Raw genomic sequence first — 24,332 nt, 5'->3', positions numbered from 1 at the left:
AATCTTGCTCCACCCAAATTCCTTCCCAACTCAGGTGATAGAAATTCCATTCTTCCGAACACTTTGCAATTTATCCTTGATTTCTTTCTTTCACAGCCTACATCCAATCTATCTAGAACATACTGCTTTCTTTACATTCAAAATGTATGTAGAATTCAACCACTTCTCACCAGGGCCACTGCTATCTTTTTGTTTAAAGCCTCTTCCATGTGGTTCTAGCTACCAACATCTCTTGCCTAGATTTTTGCAGTAGCCTTCAACTTGACTTCCTGCTTCCAGCCTACTCTCATTACAGCATTTGGAGTGCTCTAGTCATACCATAAATTTGATTATGCCATTTTCTGCTCAAAATTCTCTATGTGGCCACACTTTTTTTCAGATTAAAAACTAAGGTCTCTATAGTGGTCAATGGAAATGAAGTATTTATAACCATTGCTTAAAATTTTTATTTTTCTTAGGAAAAAGCCCTGAGGAAGTAATAATTCCAACTGTAGACAAGTGTTATGTTACAGGATATCATGAGAGATATATATATATAGATAGATAGATATGTTATATATAACATATACAATGTTATATCTATATAACTATATCTATCAATTAATCTATCTGTATGATAGGTAAGCAAAACCTCCCAAAACTCCACAACTTAAATATCCAACCACAGGGATTTTTCAGAAAAATAATATTTTATCTATTGGATATATTGGAATAATAATATGTATCCTTTAAGAATAATGATTGTATAATAAAGCAAATTGAAAAGTATGTGTGGTCCAAAACATACAACATAATACATACAGCACAGAACTATATAAAATATACATGTAAAGGAAGGCAATAAAAACAAATTACAGTGGTTACATTAAGCTTAGTAACATCTTTTTTCATATCTTGATTTTTTGAGGTTTCTGTATATAATTTTTTATACTTTACTTAATTAAGCAATACAATTATGCTTACAATATTACATGCAATAACAAGCAGAATACACAATACTATGTGTAGATGATTTGGTAGCATTTTCAAGAACGCAAGTGCATATGGACTAAGATTAGGAGGTAATCATCAAAAATAAAATACTTTTTTAGAATTGTACATTAATAGTACTTGATTTTTAAAACAATTAAACACCTTAAAAGACATGAATTCATTTCTTTGTATTACGATATTGTAAAAATCCACCCTAAAATCCTAAAACCACATAGTCAAGGTTGAGTTTACCTTTCCCAGGACTGAGCTTCTCATCCCCTTGTACATCTTGGGAGTACTTCCCTGCCGTGGGACTCAATTCTGTCATGGTGGCCATTGCGTTCTTCTCTCCTGATGACTGTTTTTCACCTACAGGGTGATATGTTATCCAAGGTGTCAGCCACGAGAAATGAGACTTCTTTGAAACATTTAAAAAGTGGGTAACAGGCAAACAGAAGCTGGGACATTCCATCTGGATGGGGTATAAGGAGGATCATTACCTACTCTTGGCTCAATACAACAGGTGTACTGTGCCTAAGGCGTGGAACTGTTTATTATTTGGGATCTGGAGTACTCACTGTGTGCCAATTTAAGAACGCTGGATTTGGAGCTAAGCATTTCTAAGTTCAAATCCAGGCTTGTGATTTACCTAATGTGCTGAGTGCTACCAGGAACAAATTTGTGTGTTTCAGTTTCCCACCTGCTGTTAATAAGAACAATGACAACAACAGCGCGGCAGCAGCACCTTCATCAAGGATCTGTAAGGATTCAATAGACTGCACGTGCCTGGCACTCAGCAAGTGGTTGCTATGTTCTTTATTGCCATCGTTGTTGGAGCTACTACAGATGTGGGTCACCTAGGAGCTGTGTCCTTCTGACATCCTCTACTGTACCTGAGAACCTGGCTTCTGGTACCCCTGATGACTCCCACACTGCTTCCCCGTTTGACCCATTGTGAGTGTCGCTAACATGTGTCATCAATAATTGGAGACCAAATTTGTATGAGATGATACAAGTTTTAATTGGATAAATTTGACATGTAATGTGTAAATTTAAGGTGTACATCTCGTGTTACTTTGATACATTTATATATTGTAAAATGGTTGCCGTTGTGATGATATTTATCACATTATATACTTAGTACAATATTATTGCCTATGTTCAATAAACTGTACATTAAATCTCTATGGCTATTTTAGTACTTAGTACAAATTTGTACCCTTAAATACCATCAATGTTACTCCCTACCCTCCATCCCCTGGTAACCACTGTTTTACGCTCTGTGGTTTTTTTACATGTTTGATTTTAAAGATTCCACGTATAAGTAATATCATACTGTATTTGTCTGTCTCTGTCTGGCTTATCGGATTCAGCATAATGTGCTCAGTATCTATCCATGCTGTTGCAAAAGGCAGGATATCCTTTTTTCTCATAGCTGAATAATATGCCATTGTGTATATATGCAAGATGATACAATTCCAATCCTGATCATTTTTGGCTACAAGTTGATGATATGTCTACAGTGTTATAGAAAAAAACTAACACAGAGATCTTGACCTTTCTGCTTATAAGAGAAGTAAAACATCTTTCCTACATACAATATTAAGATTTTTAATACCCAAGGGGATTTTTGTATGGTACTGTGTGTAGAATTACAATATTTGTGCTATGTTTAGTGCTCAATTTATTAAATGTTAAACCTCTTAAAGGAAAAGTTTCAAACATATAACTATTTATGCCACTAATAAATCAAAGTTGTTGGTTCAATAAATAATATCCTCTTAAACATTTAAACACTGGCACTTAACTAGACCTGGTCTAAAACCAGTGTTGCAAACTAAGGCATGGCTTCTTAGCATTTATAAAAATTAAAAGTTTCATTAGTGCAGTAAAAGTTTCATGACTGCACGTGCCATAGGCTGCCCCCTTAGGATATAAAGTTAGACCCTCTCTGGTGGCACACGGCCAGCAGTGTTGCTTCTCTTTCTCACTTTGTGAGAGTGTGGGGTTACCAGGGTTGTTTGGTCTTTCCTATTCCTGATCCCACTTTCCCTCAACTGCTTGCCCTCCTTACCCAAATCCAACCATTCTTTGTATAAACGAACTTTGTAGGAAGACATATGTACTTTAAACAATGGGGCACGCTTCTGTCTATTCCCCTCTACATATTGAAATTTTACTTTTAAAATAGCCCTAATAATGCTATCCTTCTTTGTGTTATAACCATTATATGAGCATTTCTTACATTAATACCTTCTTTTTAGAGAGTTATTATGGAATCATGGTTTTAAAACGATTCCATTTCAATGTAATTCTATTTTCTTTTCATGTTATAATTATCCTACTTGGGTGCAGGTCAAGTTCAGAGTGTGGGCTTTGGATGTCTCGTCTCTATTTTTATTCATTGTTTTTCTTAAACAGCTTCATTGAGGTATAACTGACAATGAACTATGCTTATTTAAAGTGTACAGTTCCATAAGTTTTGAAGAATGTATACCCATGAGACAATCAATGCAATCAAAATAGTAACTTATACATTACCCTCTGTAAGTTTCATCCCGTCCTTTTGTAATCCTTCTCAGCAGCATTTCCCAGCTCCTTCCCATTCATCCTGCTCTTCTACCCCTGGAAACAAAAGATCTGCTTTCTGTGCCATAGATTAGCTTGCATTTTCTAGCAATTTGATAGAAATGGAATCATATAGTATGTCCTCACTTTTTTCCTGGCTTATTTCACTCAGCATAATTATTTTGAAGTTCATCTATGTTGTGTACATTAATACTTCATTTCTTTTTATTGCTGAGTAATATTTCATTGTACGGTTATACCACAATTTGTTTATCCATTCATCTTTTGATGAAAATTGCATTGTTTGCCATTCATGTCCATTACAAATAAAGATGCTGTGAACATTCATGTACAGGTCTTTGTTTAGACATGTGCTTTCATTTCTCTTAGATAAATACTTATGAGTGGTACCTATGAGTGGATAAATACCATATGGTAAGTATATGTTTAACTTTTTGAGAAAATGCTGAATTGTTTTCCAAAGTGGTTGTACCATTTTACACTCTAACAGTGTATGAGAGAATTCCAGACCCTCTACATACTCAACAATTTGATGTGGTCAGTCTTTTTAGTTTTAGACATTCTAAAGGATGCATAGTAATATCTCATCATGGTTTTAATTTGCATTTCTCTAATGAGGTTGAGCATCTTTCCATGTGTTTATTTGTTATCAATATATCTTCTTTGGAGAGGTGTCTCTTCAAATCTTGGCACTGGGCATTCTAATTCCCTGGTGTGGCCAGAACATTTCAAAAATAGGCCTTTTAAATGTGAAACTAACACAACATTGTAAATCAAGTATACTTCAATTGAAAAAAATAGGCCTTTTGTATCTAGGGAAATTGTCCTGATTTTAATTGCAAAGATTGCTTGGAAGATACTTTACTAAAGACAAAGATGTGGCCACCTGCATTGTCTTGCACAACCTGGCAATGCTGAACAGTAATATGTTGTTTTTATTAACACCTTTTCCCATAAGTGATATTTATTCTCACTTCCATGTTCTGTTATGATGTCAGTCAATGTAACTCTGTGGCTGTGAGACCTTACCATCCCCCTGCTGTGGGACTGTTTGAACTGGAACATTCTGAATGTCAGATTACTTCCATTTTTCTATTAATCTCTGTTCTAGACAACCAGGCATGCCTTGTCTCGGAAACCTGAGTGCCCAGTCCCAGCAGATGTGACCATATATTCAATACACAGAGATCATTCTCCCAGGAGATTTTACAAGCATTCACTCACACAGCTAAACAGGTGGTTGAGTATAGGCAACAAACAGGGATCCACATAAGGGAAGGTTCTGAGAGCAAGTGGCTGCCAAGGGAACATCTGAATTCCAGGGAAGGTTGGTGACCTCAAGAAAGTTTTCTGGCTGGATGCCCTGGCAGTGAGGTTGCAAGGGTAATACAATTCCACTCCCGCTAGCCTCCAAGACATAGGACTATACAAAAGAAACTACACATATATATATATTATATATGTTTTGTATATGTGTGTGTATACACACACACACGCACACATATTTTTTAACAGCTACCTTATTTTCCATTATTGGTCCAGAAAACGCTGCTGGTTGCCTGAGTCAGAGATTATATGGCATCCTGAGATGTTTCTGGTTCGAAACAGTGTTCACAAGGAATTATACTAAGGTTTACCTTCCTGCAGAGACCACTGAGTTTAAAGGCTGGGGGTGTGCAACCAATAGTACCCTCCCTATACATCTGTGAGGGCACAAGTGTCATCAGAAAGTTGTAACTTCTACATCTCTGCCTTGAGGACTCTCCCTGATCACCTCCTTCCAACTGTCTTCAGCCCACCTACCATTTTCTGATGGCCCTGGTGACTGTTCCATTGCCTCATCTCGACATTTCTTCTTCTATCCTCAGCCATTTTAGTTTGGTTAAATTTTACACCATCTCACTGGTTCCGACTCAGCATTCTTCCAGATGCTGTCTTAGACTAGAGTCATCCCCAGCCCTGTCTTGTGTCAAAGCCCTGGACCCTAATTGATCTGGGTGGGAAACTAAGGCAATGAACTTGATTACAAAAGGATGGAGTCCCTCAGGACACTGGCAATAGTCCTGTTGCTGCTGTGAATCTGCCCAGGAGAAAAGCCCTGCACAACCCTCGCGGGGGCAATGAACCTTCATGTAAGAGATGGCGCTGTGATTGCCAAGGCTTTCATATCTGAAGTGTTCCTTCACAACCACTCTGCAGCTCTTCTCCCACCAGCTGTTGCTACAACAGAAATTATGATAGCTACTTAACTACTAACCCAGGCAGTTTACATCAACCCCAGATGGAGCTATTACTGACCTTTTTCAGCCAGCTCATCCCATTGGCAAATGAAATAATTGATGTTTGCTCACAAGCCCCAAAATTAAACTCCCAAAACTCAGCCTTTAAACATTTCACTAGAGCCCCTATTTCTTGGAAATATCTTCCACAGTTGGCATTTTCTCAAAGCTTATGGCTGATTGGGCACGATACTTCAGCTTCCTGCTTCTACCTCTCTTCTCTCTGCCTTGTTACGGCGATAAGGCTTTTACATCTTCATTCACTTAAAAAAAAAACTCAATATGAGAAAACCTACGACTTGGGGGGTATACAAAAATTGCCAATTGTTACACAGAAAGGACCCTTCGAGAGCTTTCGTAGCAACACCAAGGTAAGTGACTTACTTAGTGTCTGAGGAAGGACTTCGACTTAGAACCTGCTCTTCCTCCACGCTCTCTCCCTCCACAGCTTTGCCAGCAGGCAGCTGAAGATGCTTTGCCACCTGGGGCTTGACTCGGTAATCATTAATGAGATTCATCAAACTAGAAGTTGAATGAGAAGGCTTCTTGCCAAGTGGCCTTTGGGGAAATTTTCAGAAAAGTGTGCCTTGAGTACTCGGTATCTGAGCCCCCTCTGCAGCTCTGCCTGCTTCTCTGCCAACTTGTGATTCTCAGCCTTTCTCCTCAGGTGTATCTCCTCAAAACCTCAGATGCATTCTCTAGTTCAGACATTTGCGTGTGGTTTTTACTTTGCTTTACTGTGTCTTCGATGATTTTAGTTCTCTTCTGAAAAGGTTAAAAAAAGAAAGAGAATATTATAATTAAATGCAGTTTAGTACTTTTTTCCCTTCTTTGTTGTTTTTGTTTTTTCTCTTTGAAATATTAATTTTTTCTTTGAAATACTGAACTATAACAGATAAAGTTGAACTTCATTCTTTTGCTTTCCCTGATCCTTTCTCTTTTACACACACACACACAAACAATAATATGTCTCACATAAATTTAGTGAGGTTTCTCCACATTTTTCTATTTTTACTATCTATAGGTATGTTCACAAACTATATAAAATAATGCTTTGTGTCATTTCTAAATTTGTGTACATGCTATCATGCAGTATGGGCCACACTATAACTCACTTTGGAGAATAAGCAACATGCATTTGGAACACCCACATGGGTACAGTGGAAGCCAACCTCTCTCAGTTTATGTTGACTTCTTTTTAACTACGTGCCTATGCAGTTGAAAATATCCTCACTGCTTTCCAAGTTTGCATATGGTTCTGCTTGTCTTTGTCTCAGAGATGAAGCCATGCCTTCAGATCCCCAGCTTTACGTAGATAGTTCATTTCCAGCTCCCTGCATTCTCTGCGCTTGCAACCCAGACACCTTTCCCTATGTGAGCATGAGAGTCAGTCTCCAGCCATGGAGAATTAAACCTCCTTCTGCATTTCTTTGAGCTCTCCTGGCTTAAGCTCCGGCTCATCACTTTGATTTTAAGTTCCTTCTTAGTTCTTAGTTTGTGGCCCCTGAGGAGATCTCCTTTTGATTTTGAGTTTGACTCTTTATACCTATTTGGACTATATCATGGGAGAGTAAATCACCTCCCAGCATTCTGGTGGAGGAGTGGGACCCTGGCAAAGTCTATTACTGAGATCAGGGATTCTGAATGAGGTGCCTGGGTCATGGGGAGTCCAAGCTACTATTTTTCTTTTCTTTTTTGGCTGCGTTGGGTCTTCATTGCTGTGTGTGGGCTTTCTCTAGTTGTGGCGAGCAGGGGCTACTCTTCATTGTGGTGCTTGGGCCTCTCATTGTGGTGGTTTCTCTTGTTGCAGAGCACGGGCTCTAGGCACACGGGCTTCAGTAGTTGTGGCACATGGGTTCAGTAGTTGTGGCCCGCGGGCTTAGTTGCTCCGTGGCATGTGGGTTCTTCTTAAACCAGGGATCAAGCCCGTGTCCCCTGCATTGGCAGGTGGGTTCTTAACTACTGCACCACCAGGGAAGTCCTCCAAGCTACTATTTTTCAAGCATTTATTATATGTCCTCCTCACAATTCTTCCAAGTAAGTTTTATTATATTCATTATGAGATAAGAAGAGAAAAGAAAAACCGATTTGTTCCATCTGCACTTTGGGAATTTAAGCATGGATAATCTAAGTCCATTATATAGAAAGGATGAAAATTTCACCTTCCTGTGTAAAAGACTTTTCCCTGAGTCATTTTCTGAAGGACTCTGAACCCTGCGATAAATCATCAACAACTTTAGAATTCAAATACATCTAACCCTGAATTATTATCCAAGTCAGAAAATGTGACTTGGTTTTGCAATTTAATTTTTAACTTCATCTTAAAATGCTCAACTTGGAGCATTCTTCCATTCAACTTGTTTTGATTTGATAGAAATAGATGTAAGTTGTCTGTGTGGGAAAAATTCCAACTTCGCTTCATTTCTATAATTAATTTTCAAACACTTGAATACAGATAGAAATATTATCTTGACTTAGATTGTGATATTTACCTTTTAAATTTTTTATATGTTTTCCTTTTGAAAAGGGTTGGTTTTTAAATGGCTTTCTTTTAGTCACTAGAATTATTAGAAAGGATAGGGTGCACATTTCTCCTGTGGTAACTGTCGAAGTTATCCTCAGAGCTTTTTTCATAAGACTGTGAACAACTGTCATTAATAATTAGACACACGGGGACTTCCCTGGTGGCACAGTGGTTAAGAATGCACCTGCCAATGCAGGGGACACGGGTTCGAGCCCTGGTCCGGGAAGATCCCACATGCTGCAGAGCAACTAAGCCCATGCACCACAACTACTGAGACTGAGCTCTAGAGCCCATGAGCCACAACTACTGAGCCTGAGTGCCACAACTACTGAAGCCTGCGCACCTAGAGCCCGTGCCCCGCAACAAGAGAAGCCACTGCAATGAGACCGTGCACCGCAACGAAGAGTAACCCCTGCTCACTGCAGCTAGAGAAAGACGACATGCAGCAACGAAGACCAGATGCAGCCAAAAATAAATAGACAAATAAATTTATTAAAAAATAATAAGGTATAAAAAATAATTATACATGACAGTTCGGTAAGATGTGGGCTCTGATTCTGGCTGATGTTTCAGAGGACACCAGTGTACAGTCCTGTTGTAATCACAGAGAGCGTGCTGTTTCTAGTCTAGAAGGCTCCTAGGAGGCTCCGGCAGAGGAAGCACCTCTCATGTGCACACTCTGCCCCAGCCCTCATAATGTCTAGCAGTGATTCAGGGGCAGCTGTTGAGAAATCACATCGGATGAATCTGAATCCTGAAATGAAAGACTTGACTAAATGGTAACAGTCACTCTCTGGAACTTGGCTGCTTTTTCACACACACTCGAAAGGTTGGAAACCATGAACCCAAATGATGTGTCATGTCTGCTCAGAATCTTAAGTCCACATCACGGTACTGGCAAATCCTTTTTTCTCCAAGTTCAAGTCAAACTCCTGTTTGCCTCACCATCACTATAAACAAATGGGGTCAATCTGGTCATCAAGCTCATATTGGAAGACCATCTCTATTATTCTGACTTTTATCAGCTGATCAGAATGGTATATCTTTTGTTATCTACACAACACATTCAAGTATGTGCTAGATTGCCATACTGCAAATACTCCTTGCTTTTTTCCTTAGATATGGCTTTCTTTTACTCTACTTTCTAGTTTCAATGCCCCTTCCTTCTGCAACTATAGTAACAGGAATGCCTAACTCAAACTGCAAAATCTTATGCTATTGAAGATAGCAGTCATAGGAAAGAAAAGACCAAAACACAGGAAATTCTATTACAATTAGGATAATAAATTAAAATTTGTGCTTTTGATGTTCCAAAAGAAAAAAAGAAAAAGAAAAGAAAATGATTGCTTAATCACATAATCACTTTTCATTACTCTACAGAGATTAATGGCAATATACACCCATTTCTCCTCTGAACTCCAAGGTCAAAGGTTTGCAGGTGTGCCTCATTCTTCACTCCAGATCAGATTCTATTCCACAGTCCAGCCTGGGAACTGACCTTACGTTCTGGTTGTTAGACAATGGCAGTTGTTAAAGAAGCTTAAGGTAGTCTAGCGTTAGGTTTAATAAAAGCAAGTTTTAGACTAACTTCTACCACATGTGCAGACATTTATGAATCCTACTGCCTGGAGAAGTGGTCAAGCACACTGTGTCTGAGGGTGCCAAAGCCATCAACAACTACACCAGCTGCGAGTTGTTTTTAACCAGACTTGAATATCATAAACCAAAGACATTGTTAAGAGCCATCTTAGTTTTTAACATTAAAGTTCTAGTTAGTGTGTGTTTTTGCTAATAATTCATTGGTTGTGAATTACCCAGTCAACTAGTAAGTTAACACGGTAGGGGAAAAAAGGCAGTTTAATTCTTCTCTCAGCATTGACACCTTTCCTTATGAATAAAATAGGTCTTTTTCAGTTTTTTGTTTCCAAGGTTGTATAGTGCTGTGTGCATGTGCTCTGATGTACCAGTTATGAAATGATATCCTCTATCCTTTACTTTTTGATTAGAGGCTTTAAATGTCATTTCATGCCATGTTTAAAGCTTTTCTTCAGTGTTTAAATACCATCTTCATAATGTTCTCAATCTTTGATGGTGCCTTGATTTAATCTGTTACCTAATATGCTAGTCCAACTCCCTCTCTATAAATTGTTTAGTATTTTTCCAACTTACTGAGGTTTTCAATCAGTCCTGGAGACACTGTGGCCTCAGCCCAGGTGCCATGTTTTCCAGGATCATTCTCCTCCCCCAGGTCAAATAGTTCTTGCTCAATCTAGGGATGGTCCAGTCTAACAACAGTTGATTGTGGGTGGGTGGATATATGACCCAAAATAGGCCAACATTATTCCTCATGGATTTAGATTAAGGGGGTCAGTCTCTCTCAAGTGGTTGAAATGGAAATCTACAAAATGTAGGTGCTGTAGAGAGAATCATTTCAAAGTGCTCTTGGTAGAAGCCACAGTCAGCTACTAGGCTGTCTGGTTGACTTTGCTTCCTGAGTGGTTGATTCCAAGTATTAATACTATCTAATCAGGATGAACTTCAAGCAGCTCATTTACATGTATTCTTTTTTCTACTTTTCATCCAATCAAAGATTGGGTTGCCCCAACACCTCATTTGACTACAGCAATTGTAAATAGGTCCCACTTTGTCCCAACTGCCATTTTCTTTACCTCGAAGTAGTGGAAGGCTGGATATATTATACCTGGGTCTTCCTTTAAGGATTTTGCTATCTCCATAGATGATTCTAAGAAAAATTGCCGTCTCTAAAAATGACTCTAAGAAAACTTTTACCAAAGCTCAGATTTGCAGGAGAGATGGCTTAGAGACAAGTAGATGTCCATCTACCTTATTAACCTTTTGAAACAAGTATACCCCAACATGGGCATTTCATCCAAGTGTATTGAGAAGTATTTTGCCAAAGATACCTTCAAGCACTTAGTAGGAGGTGCTTCCTACCTGGCTCCTTGTTACAGGTTCTGGACCATCCAGGGAGATCCGATTGTCTGTGAGCTTGCTCCTGCCCAGGGAATTGACTAAGCATGTTGTATCTGATGATATCAAGGCCATCATGAAGTACATCAGTTCTACGCAAATAAGCTGCTGTTAGGAGGATTTAAACAGCATAAGACAAAAGCTCTTTTCAGAGCCATCAATATTTTCATTTAATAGTTATCACAGGGCTTCCCTGGTGGCGCAGTGGTTGAGAGTCTGCCTGCCGTTCATGCCCCGGTCCGGGAGGATCCCACATGCCACGGAGCGGCTGGGCTCGTGAGCCATGGCTGCTGAGCCTGTGCGTCCAGAGCCTGTGCTCCACAACGAGAGAGGCTACAACAGTGAGAGGCCCGCATACCGCAAAAAAAAAAAAAAAAAAAAAGTTATCACAATGAATTTATATTTCTAATATAAATATGTGTGTTACCTCTTTGTGAATTGTCCAGGGTCCTGTAAAGTTGACATTCTTTGTAAACTCGTATTCTTTCTATTTAACATGTCTATTACCTTATCTGATATAAAATTAACTTATCTGGGTGGAAATATAGTAAGGAATTTTTCCATTATATTTTTCATTGCTTTTCTATGTTGGAATGCTACTGATAATTTGTGCTGTAATATTGTATTTGGCCATCTTGCTGAATTCTATCATATGGTTGATAGATTTTTGAGGAACTGCCATACAATTTTCCATAGTGGCTGCATCAATTTATATACCCACCACCAGTGTAATAGTTTTCCCTTTTCTCCACATCTTTGCCTGCATTTGTTATTTGTAAATTTTTTGATGATAGACATTCTGACAGGTGTGAGGTGATATCTCATTTTGGTTTTGATTTACATTGCTTTGATGATTAGCAATGTTGAGCATAATTTCATGTGCCTGTTGGCCATCTGTATATCTTCCTTGGAAAAATGTCTGTTCAGGTCTTCTGCCCATTTTCGGATTTTTTTTATATTGAGTTGTATAAGCTGTAAATACACTTTGAAAATTAACTCTTTTTCAGTCTTATCATGTGCAAGTATTTTCTCCCATTCCTTAGGTTGTCTTTTCATTTTGTCCATGGTTTCCTTTGTTGTTCAAAAGCTTTTAAATTTAATTAGGCCCCATTTGTTTATTTTGCTTTTATCTCTTTTGCCTTAGGATAGAGATCCAAAATAATATTGCTATGATTTATGTCAAAGAGCATTCTGCCTATGTTCTCTTGTAGGAGTTTTATGGTCTTAGGTCTTACATTTAGGTCTTTAATTCATTGAGTTTATTTTTGTATACAGTGTGAGGAAATGTTCTAATCTCATTCTTTTACATGTAGCTGTCCAGTTTTCCCAGCACCACTTGTTGAAGAGACAGCTTTTTCTCCATTGTATATTCTTGCCTCCTTTGTCATAAATTAATTGACCATAGGTGTGTGGCTTTATTTCTGGGTTCTCTATTCTGTTCCATTGATCTATGTGTCTGTTTTTGTGCCAGTACCATGCTGTTTTGATTACTATAGCTTTGTTGTATAGTCTAAAGACAGGGAGCATGATACCTCCAGTTTTGTTTTTTTAAATCAAGACTGCTTTGGCAATTTGGAGTCAATAATCCCCCACAAATATTATCAACTGATTTTTGACAAAGGAGCATAGGGAATGACATGGAGAGAGGATAATCTTTCCAACAAATGGTGCTGGAACAGTTGGATGTGCATACGCCAATAAAAGAACCTAGAGACATTCCTCACACTTTACACAAAAACTAACTAAAAATAGATCATAGGGCTTCCCTGGTGGAGCAGTGGTTGGGGGTCCGCCTGCCGATGAAGGGGACGCGGGTTCGTGCCCTGGTCTGGGAGGATCCTGCATGCCGCAGAGCAGCTGGGCCCGTGGGCCGTGGCTGCTGAGCCTGCGCGTCCAGAGCCTGTGCTCTGCAATGGTAGAGGCCACAACAGTGAGAGGCCCGTGTAACACAAAAAACAAAAAAACAAAAAACAACAACAAAAAAAATAGATCATAGACCTAAATGTAATACATAACATTATCACACTTTTAAAGTAAAATATAGGAGAAAATATGTATAGTTTGAGATTTCGCATACAGTTTTAGCTATAGTTTGAGATTTGGCACACAGTTTTAGCTATAATACCAAAAGCATGATCCATGGGGAAAAAAATTGATAAGCTGAGGCTGGGCTAGATTTAGTGACTCACTTTCAAAGAATAGAGTGAGGAAAAGGAAGATAATAACTTTACAGGGGAGAAACTTGGCAAATAGCACCTCAACCAGTTGATGAAGGTTGACATCACAATGATGTCATGTGAATATTATGTACTCTCTGATATCATGAAATGAGAAGGGCACTTCACTTCCCTGGTATTATTTCAAAAAATCCATAACTTGTTTCCAATCGTAAGAAAAACAAACAAACCCAGATTGGGGAACATTCTACAAGGTACCTAGCTAGTACTCTTTAGTACTGCTAAGGTTCTGAAAAACAAGAAAGGCTAAAGAAATATGACAACTAAATGCAATGTGGTACTCTGGAATGGACCCTGGGACAGAAAGAAAATATTGATGAAAAAGTGGTAAAATCTAAATAAACTCTGGAGTTTAGTTAATATTAATGTATTAGTGTTAGTTTCTTATTTTTGACAAATGTACCACAATAGTGTAAAATGCTAACGAGGGGGGAAACTGGGTGAGAAGTATATGGGAACTCTCTGTACTATCTTTGCAACTTTTCTGAAAATTAAAATTACTCCAAAATAAAAAATTGTATGCTAATTTAAGTCAGGATAAGGGTCACCTTGAGAGGCCTAGGGACTGGAATGGAGCCTGAAGGGTCTTATTAGATGGTAATAGTGGATCTCTTCTTAATCTGGGAACTAATTATATGGGCCTGTCCTTTGTGAAAATTTAGCTTGTTGATATGTGTAACTTTCCTGTTATAAATGATCCTTCAATAAAATCATTTAAAATGAGATCATTGTTATTAACTGTCCCCTAAGTACTTGTAACTCTAAAATTCAAAATTATTTAGTAATAAATATTGAGTATTTTGAAACAAAAGTGGGGTTTTTTTTTGTTTTTTTTTTTGCCGCACCATATGCCTTGCAGGATCTTAGTTCCCCACCCAGGGATTGAACCCGGGCCTCGGCAGTGAAAGCCTTGAATCCTAACCACTAGGCCACCAGGGAACTCTCAAAAGTTCTATCTGAAACATAACATTATTTTGAACATGTAACACATTCATGTGGTTTGAAATTCAAACCTATAAAAGAAGATAATAAAAAGCAAGCAAACAAAATTAAACAAATTAAAAAACTCTGCTTAGTGATGTTTTCCAATCCTTCATTTCCCTCTTGAAAAAAAAACCAGAGTAATGTTTCCTCGTATCCTTCCAGAGACAATTTTTTAACATATTTTTTTCTTGTTAACAGAAAGGATGACAGGCTACCTCTTTTTAAATAAATTAGTATACTTTAAAAAAAACTTTAATACTACTTCAAATAAATTTGGGAAACAGGAAAATTGCCCAAGATTCATCATCCTCACCCCTACCCCCAAATTTCAGTTATATGTATTTTCCTTGTTGTTTTTCTTACCCCTACTTATTTTTTCATTTGGTTGGAAATCACAGTGTAGATAAAATTTAAGGCAAGTACTTCAAGATGTTTCTTTTTCTGTTATATTACAAAACATTGAGAGCATCAGGGAATCTTAAAATATTCATTCAGTTATGTACCATTCAAAATGTTATTATCACACATCCATTTTGTATCAGGCTATTTGTTAAAAGCTGAAAAGAAAAAGATGATTACCACCCTCCAGGAGATTTCATTCAAATAGAACAAATAAAAGTGCAGAACTTTAAAATGAGACATGAAAAGGACCAAATAGGGTGATTGACTGCCTGGGAATATTTTAAAAGGCTTCCTAGGGGAAGGAGTATTGGCATAAGAGTTTTCCAGGTGGGAAAGCATGTACAATGGAGAATATATATAAAAGACTGCTGGCTTGGGAATTGGGAAGTCTATATTATGACTAGTGGAGAGTCTTAGGGTTTGATGCCTCCAAAGAATTAAGGTTTGCAGGTGCTTCTGGATAGGTGGGATGATTACGAGCAAGGAAAACACAAATCTAGGGAAAGGAGGAGTTAGTGGAGAGCCAATAACACATGGGGAAGGGGAAAAGAGAGCTGTAACACCTGAGGGGAGAAATGGCAAAGCTGAAATCTAAGTATAAAGAAGGAGGAGGCTGGCAGATGCTATGAAATCCTTTTATGGGGCAATGGGGCAATGACCCTGGAATTGCTGAGCTAGCAGCAGTGACATATCCAGTGCCAAATCATGTGCTGGAAAACAAATCAAATAGAAGTGGACAAAAGTCCAGACCTAGAGGAGAGTTTTCAGTAGTAAAGCAGACAGGAGAACTCACTCAGCTTATGAGGGTACCGGGGTCCCTTCCAGGCACCAGGAACACTGGAGAACCAGGAGACCTGAACATGATGGATCCAGGTAGAGCATGTTCACCACACAGCATAGTCAGGCAACTGCCTACCAAAAGCAACCCCTTCCCACTGTTGCTGCTGTGTTTAGTTAAGGCTCTTGATGAGCTGATCAGCTGGGAAAATTGATTTTAGGAGAGAAATGGGCAACCTACAAGATAAGCAGGTGTTAACCTCAGGCTGCCTCTGTGCACACCACTCATGCACACTTGGAGTTCTGCACACTGTGGGGTGCAGAACTATTATGCACGACATAAAAGTTCTGGTTTCTTTGTGCTCTGTTGTGCTCTGAAAGCTTTTCGTTAATTAGTCCTATTAGCCTTCACTGGAAGTCAAATGCCAGATAATAACCTTCTGTCTTGTAAGTGGAGCCATTTTAACTAAAGCAAGGCTTAAAGTTGGATTAAATTTTCTCCCAACTGTTTGCTATTTCTCTACAAGTTCTCTTAAAACACTGGTTACACACTAAGAAGGCTCTCAGCACCCTGTACAGTATCATAAACCAGTAACCTCCAGAAGGGTGTCAACTTATTCAAAATCATTGCTATCCTCAGTTTCTGAAAAGAACCATTTCAAATCTTCCAAATTTTCTTGATCATTAAGATCCAACCAGACTGCCAGGATTCTAAATTCAGTTATGTAATATCTTATTTGCCTCTGTTGCCTCATTATAAAATGAGGGTAAAAATCCTACCTACATGTTGGATTGTTGTAAGAATTAACTGGCACATAATAAGCACTCCAAAAATGCTGGCTATTATACTATTATTTTTATCATTTTTCTTCTTATTCATGCTGGTTCTTTTACCTGGAACGTACTTACCATTTTCCTTTATCTAATAATTCTCACTAACTTTCAGAGCTCAGCTCAACTCAACGATCACTTTCTCAATGAGGTCTTCCTTGGCCACCCTCTTCTCCCTCCAATCTTTTTAATTCTTCTTCATTACATTCCCTTAGTTCTCACCCTAATTGTAATATGTGATTGATTTAGAATCCACTGTTTAACCTTCTGCCTGGAGTGCTCTTCCCCAAAGCCAATTCCTCTCTTTCCCTTCCCCTCTTTAGGACCCAAATGTCACCTTTTTAATGAGCGCTGCTTCCCTGTTTAAGTTTTTCTCCTTAGCATTTATCACTTGTATACAATATGCAGTTTATTTAATGTCTTCCTCCATTTCACATGGATAGGGACTGTGTGTCTGTCCCTGTCACTACTTTCGCCCAAGTAGGTTACATGGCAGGCAAGTGACGTGTATTTTTGGAACTGGGGTATAAGCCCCCATTTAGGATGTTGACTTCTGTGGTGAGAACAACAATGGCATCACTTATCACTGTACCTCCAGCACCTCACCTCCAGTCACATAGAAGTGGCTCAAAGCATAGATAAATGAAAAACAAAACAGGAGAATCCCATCTGGAGGCCAGGATACATCATGAGCAACCAATCGTTTTATGAACTAACATGGAGAGGTTCAACCTTAAGATTAAAGACTAATCTTGAGAAGAAACTATTGAATTACTGAACGAGTAAAAGAACTCATAAAGATTGATAAAAATTGACTTTGAAGAAATATATGAATAATGATGATACCTGCATGAAAAGAAAGAGTTCCTCAATTTCATTGTACCTCACATGTAAATAATATTCTAGGCCACCAATCTGAACCTGTTTGACACATTTTGGTTCTTCCCTATACCTGTATGTGAGGCCAAAGACCCCTTTACATACAACTTCTGGATGGCAGCATCAACATACACCATACCCTGAAATGGCTAAACAGCTCATCCTCAGGATTGGTTCCAAGAACCTCAACAAAATCTATAGCTTCAGTTGCCAAAATGGCTGGAATTCTCAAGCCCCTGGGTGATAACAGAGTTGTAACTATGGCTATTGTCCACTAATCTCAGTGATGTTCAGCCTCTCTGCTTTACTGAGACTATGTCTAGGGTACCCAGTTTCTCTTCTGGTTCCTTAGGGGCCAGGGTTAGAGGTGGAGATGGGTCTGTAGGGCTGGACCATTGGGGATAATTCACCCTTAAAACTAGAGAGTGCTTTCTGGAACCAAAGAATCACATATAAACAGGGAGTGGGCACTCCCCTGGTTTAAGAAAAACAACAGGGCATGACCACTCTGAAAGTGGTCTCAACACAAACTAAGGGAAGCCGTTACATTCACCTGCTGGGGATGTGCAAGCCTCTGCTCCCTTGGCACAACTGAGTCATTTAAATGAATTATTCATCATATAAACTGATATCACTTGGCAAAGAGCTCAGGTCTTAAGAATCGTAGTGGCAGTCGGAGCAGCAAGGGAGGTTCCCGAGGAGAAACCATCCCCGCTTTAGTTGGGCAAACAGCTGGTTAGGTAGAACTAGTTCATTCCACAATAATACAAAGGAAAAAAATTAGATTTTGTATAAATCTATTTCCAATATTTCTTACTCCTTCTTACTTGCATCACAACTTTATTTGGGGGAACAATCTCTTGCCCGTTGTGTGTAACCATATTGTGATAGTGAATCATGGTGCTCTGATCTCCTTCTGGAAGCTGAAAGGGTCAGTTGAGACTCTGTTCATCAGCTTTCCAGGCTCTGTTAAAGCCAAGGAGTGAGGACTTTACCTAAATTCCACCAATTAAATTATCTCCTGAGACCTTAACTATTGAGGAGAGGGACAGGAGAATGGAGAACTTAGGGTAAAGCATATATTTTAGCAATGGAGTGAGCTGCTGTAGCTCAGACCTTTTGAGGCTGCCTGCTTCTTGAGGTTTCGCTTCAGGTTTCTTGGAGCAGCCCCTCCTTCAATTTCTTTGAATAAATCCACTATAGCTTAAACAATCCAGCCTCATTGATGAAAACATTTCTTAAACATTCTCAATATGAAAAAAGGGAAATCAACATCATGGGGTATAGATGATGGGCACATTTTTCTTGAGATTTTCTCAAGGAAGTAAGAGTAAATTCCTAAAACTTTTTTAAAGAACTCAGAGCAAATATGTACTCCCTGAGGCAAGTTATAAAAATTAAAATATGACACTCGCTGAGAGGAAAAAGAAACTGATAGTATTAAAGAAAGATTTTAATTAACAAATAATGCTATGGCAAATTTTTAAAGCAAACCGGAAATAGTAAATATCAGAATGGTTACTGCTTAAAAATAGACAATTTGTATAGAGAAGTGGTTTTCAAACTCTTCTGATTGTGTACCACATAAAAGAATTTTGAAAACTTCAGGTACTCCCTTGAATATTTTTAACTTGACATCTAAAACTTTTCATCAAAAATATAAATGACTTGCTTTGTAAATAAAAGAAAATATGAAACATAAAATGAGGAATGACTACAATTAGAATAAATATTTCATGACATGATTTGAGTTTAATAAAAAAGTTTTAACCATCTTATTGTATAATTTATAGCAAATCTAGAAGAAATCACGTAACTTTTTTGTCTGAAGCTTTTATCGAATATATCTTGAAGCTTTGTACTTTAGGAAAAGATTCCAACTTCATTTGAAAGAACCAGTTCCCTAACCTGCCTTGCTTCAGTTGTTCTGAACTCAGAACATTCCAACTCTGGCCAGTCTCTAATAAGAGCACACACAGCAGACAAGGAAAGGCAGGAAAACCAAAAGCCAGATGAATATTAATCATTAATAGGTAATCCCCAAACCAATATTTGGAAACCATTTGTTTACATTCTAGGTATTGTTCCACAATAAAGTGTGGATGGCTTTTTTCTTTTTTAATGGAAAGAGGGATAGTGTGAACATAGGCATATTTTCAGGCAATTTTAGGAAATAAGTTGGAACTTATGGAAGTTGGGGAAGACCTTGGGAAATGTGTTCATGTGCTTTCAGCACTGAGAAGTCCATGAAGAAAGCAAAGTAAAAGAAAAGAAAAAAAGATACAAGGAAAGAAACTCTTAAGACCACTAGCTGAAAAGCAAATTATTCATAATGTTCAAGGCAACATTGGTTGAAAGTAATTTACACTTTATAACATTTTGGGGAAAGTATGGAATTCCAGGTTAAAGAGAGAATCCTGCACCACTGAGCCTAAATATATCTCTCCTACAAAAGTTAGCTGGCTAACCAGACTTCCTTATTATATTAGACACTGGAAAAGACTTGCAGGAAGTCAATACTGGCTAAGTTAATATTTTAATGTATTAAGGCTCCATAATGATAATATGGCATATGAAAAAAGAAATTCTCCACTATTATGGGATTCATCCAAGTACTGTTCCAAAATAATCTCCACTGAAATATTTTGAGAAGTGGGAGGGGGGTTCATGAAAAGAAATGTCAGTGGCTATGGCTAGGCTAAGGTAAGTGAGAGGTGTCCATGGTGCAAAATTAAGGAGATATTCACTCTCATGTGCCAATCTTGTGCTTGCATGAAATGAGCCTGAGGAAGAGTGCCTCCCTGGGCACCTGGCTTGCCTCACCCTACTGACCCTTGAATTATATCCAAGTAACAGTGACAATTATGATGCTCGATAGAATGCAGTTCTTGTATGCAAAGTACTTAATGCAACACTAATACATTAACTGCAACAAGTTAGAACAAAATTTCAGAGAACAGCAATGAAAACAAGGGACTGTACTTAGGTGAGATATTCGGATGTCTCAGTGAACCAGTTTCCTCATTGTATGTAAGGTAGGAGTCAACAATTGCTCTTTTACTCCACAGGTTATTAACTTAAGAAATAATGCATTTAGAAAACAATAAATTTGGGGTCACAACACAGTAAAATGTAATCTTTCCACACAAGAGGACTTAGAGTAGAAGTCTTCCTCTACGCTTTAAATTCTTTCATAATTAAATAAAAATAAATGAACTCAATATTCAAAACAAAATTTACAGGAAGTAAAACAAAGGGAAAAAGGAAGTAAGAATGACAAAAGATAAAGCTAATATATTAAAAAATAAAAGACAAGATCTCTTAGAAATAAATAAATCATAGGTGGTCTAATGAAGAAGCAGAAAGAAAGCACACATGAATCATGTCAGAAGTACGAAAGAAGCTCAAACCTCAGCTACAGAAAAAATGAATATATTGTAAAAAGATAATTGATAAAACATAATAGATAATTATATTTTGCAAATATAATTTAAATTGTGTATAAAATGGATGATCTTCCAAGATACCTTAAGTTGTCAAAACTGATGGAAGAAAATATAGAACCCCTTAACAGGCCCATACCATGAAGTAAATTAGAACCTTATCAAAGAACCTTCCTCAAAGTAGCTTTAAGCCTACATAATTTTACAAACCAATGCTTTCAATCCTTCAGATAATAATAATGATAAAATTTATGTTCTAGTTAATTTTTTCAGAGTACTGGGGAATAAGGAAAGTTTCCCTTTCTTTTTTTGAAATCAGCATAAGCCCTATATCTAGATATGACACACACGCATACAGAGCCAGTGTCACATACCAATACAGCAGCCAAAGTCCTAAATAAACTAACAGTGAATCAAATCCTCTGGCTTATCGAAAGGATATGCAAAGAACAGTCTGCTCAACATTAAGAACTATATTAATATAACTCATAATATTTAACAGTCAAAAGAGAAAAAGCAGATCATCTCATTGTTCAATAGATGTCAATAAGTTATTCAAGAAAAGCGAACTAACTCACATTAATGTTAGAAATGAATGTTAGAAAAGAATTGTTAAATCAGAAACAACTATTTAGGATGGGGGAGATGGTTAGAGATGCTTCCTGTCAACTCAGAATGCATCTATTCTGAAGCCATTAGGAAATGTGAATGGTAACTTTTTCAAACCATCAAATGGAGAAAGATAACTGAAGCGTCTCTGACACACAGATGTTATTTGTCAGGAATGGATCATAGCAGGTGCTCAGAAAGCCTAGAAGTGCTGAGCCATTATTCTTACCTTTACCACCGATGACAACCAATGCTTCCAGGGACTGGGTTTCTTAGGAAGCCCAAACTCATTCATTTTGCTGTTTGGGAACTTAGACTTTAATCCAAAAGGTGACAACAGAGACTGTCCTGCTGCCTTCCTTCCTGCTCTGATGCTGGATGGTCGGGCAAAGGAGGAGGAGAGAGACGATCAGGGAGCACGTGAAAGTAGAGACCACGCCTCCTTCCCAACTGTTCCATTTGTCAGACCTAAGCTGAAAAGAGAGGAGAAACTTTGAAGTGCATGAAACACTGAACTTAAGTGAGTGTTTTACTTTTTTTTTTTTTTTTTTTTGCAGTACGCGGGCCTCTCACTGTCGTGGCCTCTCCCGTTGTGGAGCACAGGCTCCGGATGCGCAGGGTCAGCCGCCATGGCTCACGGGCCCAGCCGCTCCGCGGCATGTGGGATCTTCACAGACCGGGGCACGAACCCGTGTCCCCTGCATCGGCAGGCGGACTCTCAACCATTGCGCCACCAGGGAAGCCCTGTTTTACTTTTTATATACACAAAAACGTACGAATCATAAATATACACTTTTCACAAAGTACAAACACCCATGTGACTAGCACCCAAGTAATAGGTCATTACCAGCACCTCAGGGGCCTCCTTGAAGTGCCCCCTTCCACTCCTACTCAAGGGGAATTCCTAACTTGATTTTTAGTAGATTAGTTTTGTTTGTTTGTTTGTTTTTTTAACTATCTAAACTTCTTAAGTTTTTTTTTTGTCTTCTTTCATTTAAAATTGTGTTTATGAGATCCATCCATGGTGTTGTGTATTGTGGTCTATTTATTCTCATTGCTGTATGAATACACCATAATTTTTTTTTACTCATTGTTCTCTTGACAATTTGTTTGCTGTTGGGCTACTATAAGTAGTGCTCCTATGAACATTGTTGTACATCTTTTTCCAAGTATCTATGTACATTTCTAAGTGAAATGTCTAAGTCACTGGAATGTCTAAATTTAGCTTTAGGAGATATTGCTAAGAAGATTTCCCTGAGTTCTGATTTATACTTACAGTCATAGGGTGTGAGAATTCCAGTTGCTCCACACCTTCCCAACGTTTGCTGTTTTCCATCTCCTTTTATTTTGTCCTTTCTGTTAAGCATGTAGTGGTATCTCACTGTGGTTTTGATGTTCATTTATCTAATGTCTAAGGAAGTTGAGCACCGATTTATATGTTTATAGGCCACTTAGAATTTCTCTATTATGAAGTCTTTGTTCAAAATATTTGCCTATTGTGTTGTCTGTTGGTTTTTTTTTTTTGCCTGTATTTAATTTGCCTATATTTAATTTAATTCATTTTACTACTCCTCTCTTTTTTTCTTCATTTTGTTTACTACAAACTCTCCTTCCTCTCTAAACTGTAAATACCCAGAAGACATAACCAGAGTGTTCTTATCTCAGTATCACCCTCATAGCCTGTCAGTCTATTTTCTTTAAAACACCTGCTCAAAAATACCTGTTGATTTGCACTAGGAGATTCTCTTTATCTGCTAAATTAGCTCAATGCTTTAGTCTCTGTGGTTCTACTTGGCTCCTAAACATGCTAAGAATTTCTCCTCTGGAATAGGTGCAGCAAAACTGACATCAGCTCTCTGTGTAGAGACAACCTAGAGGATGTGTTTTAAGGGTTGAGACAATTAATTCCTGTTGGGGTTGATGATGACTATCTGAGAACCTTGAGCAAATAAGGAAAATCTGAAGAAGGTCAAATGATCTTTTTCAATCCTAAAAAGGAATTTCTCTGGTGTGTGATATTGTTCCATGATTTCTTCCATCTTGTTATACCTTCAGTATTCTTCTCCTCCATTTAAGTCTTCCTTTCATTTGAAAATGCCTCTGTCATCTTCCTCTAATTTTCATTCTATGGACCAAATTATCTCAATGTCTCTCGTAGAACTGCCTACATTGCTTCCCTTCACATCCATTCTTTTTACATTGTAAGCTTTCCAATTCTATCTTCTCTCTCCCATGATTTTCAGTTAGCCTAATTTAATCTTCTCCTTGTCATTTCCTGGTTGTTAATCTCCTGGAAATTAGCTAGGATAAATAAATATCTATTTTGCCTGATGGAAATAATCCTAATGTAAATAATTTTTAAATGGCCCATTTAATTTTAGCATGTGAATTTTAATAGAATGTAACCACATAAACATCCATGTTTCTCAATGTATAAAAACAATAAAAATGTTAACGCTGTGGATTACCGCCTTAAAATTCTGTGCTGAGCTCTAGAACATACAACTCTGGTTCTAGTAGATCTTCTCTGTGTCTATAATCGCCCTCATGAAGGTACTTATCAGTGATTATTTTCACACAGCTTTTTATGTAGTTTCTTACATAAAGGAAAATTCAAAGGCAACAGGAATTGATGTTTCAAGTTTGTCTAGCAGTTTGCAACCCTGGCTGCATGTTAGAAATCCTGGGGAGTGTCTAAAAATTAGTGATATCTGGGCTTTATCCCAGACCAATTCATTCAGAATCTCCTGAGTAGAGCCCATTCATCTGTATGTTTTAGAAACTCCCCAGGGAAATCTAACATGTAACCAAAATT

General features: G+C 38.0%; 1 protein-coding gene across 1 annotated transcript in view; it reads right to left on the bottom strand.

The window, feature by feature from the left end:
- SLC17A3 (solute carrier family 17 member 3) overlaps positions 1–24,276 on the bottom strand; it is a 36,955-nt gene extending 12,679 nt beyond the window's left edge. The window contains 3 exon segments of the mRNA XM_081245200.1: positions 1,225–6,605; positions 11,320–15,832; positions 21,747–24,276. Of these exon segments, the coding sequence (XP_081101326.1) occupies positions 1,225–1,444 (220 nt within the window). The 5' untranslated portion in view covers positions 1,445–6,605; positions 11,320–15,832; positions 21,747–24,276.
- Positions 24,277–24,332: the final 56 nt, after the last annotated feature.

This window comes from Mesoplodon bidens (assembly GCF_964165515.1).
Source record: "Mesoplodon bidens genome assembly, chromosome: 10".
Lineage (NCBI taxonomy): Eukaryota > Metazoa > Chordata > Mammalia > Artiodactyla > Ziphiidae > Mesoplodon > Mesoplodon bidens.
Note: the sequence above shows the minus strand (reverse complement) of the source record. Positions and strands in the feature narration are given on the sequence as shown.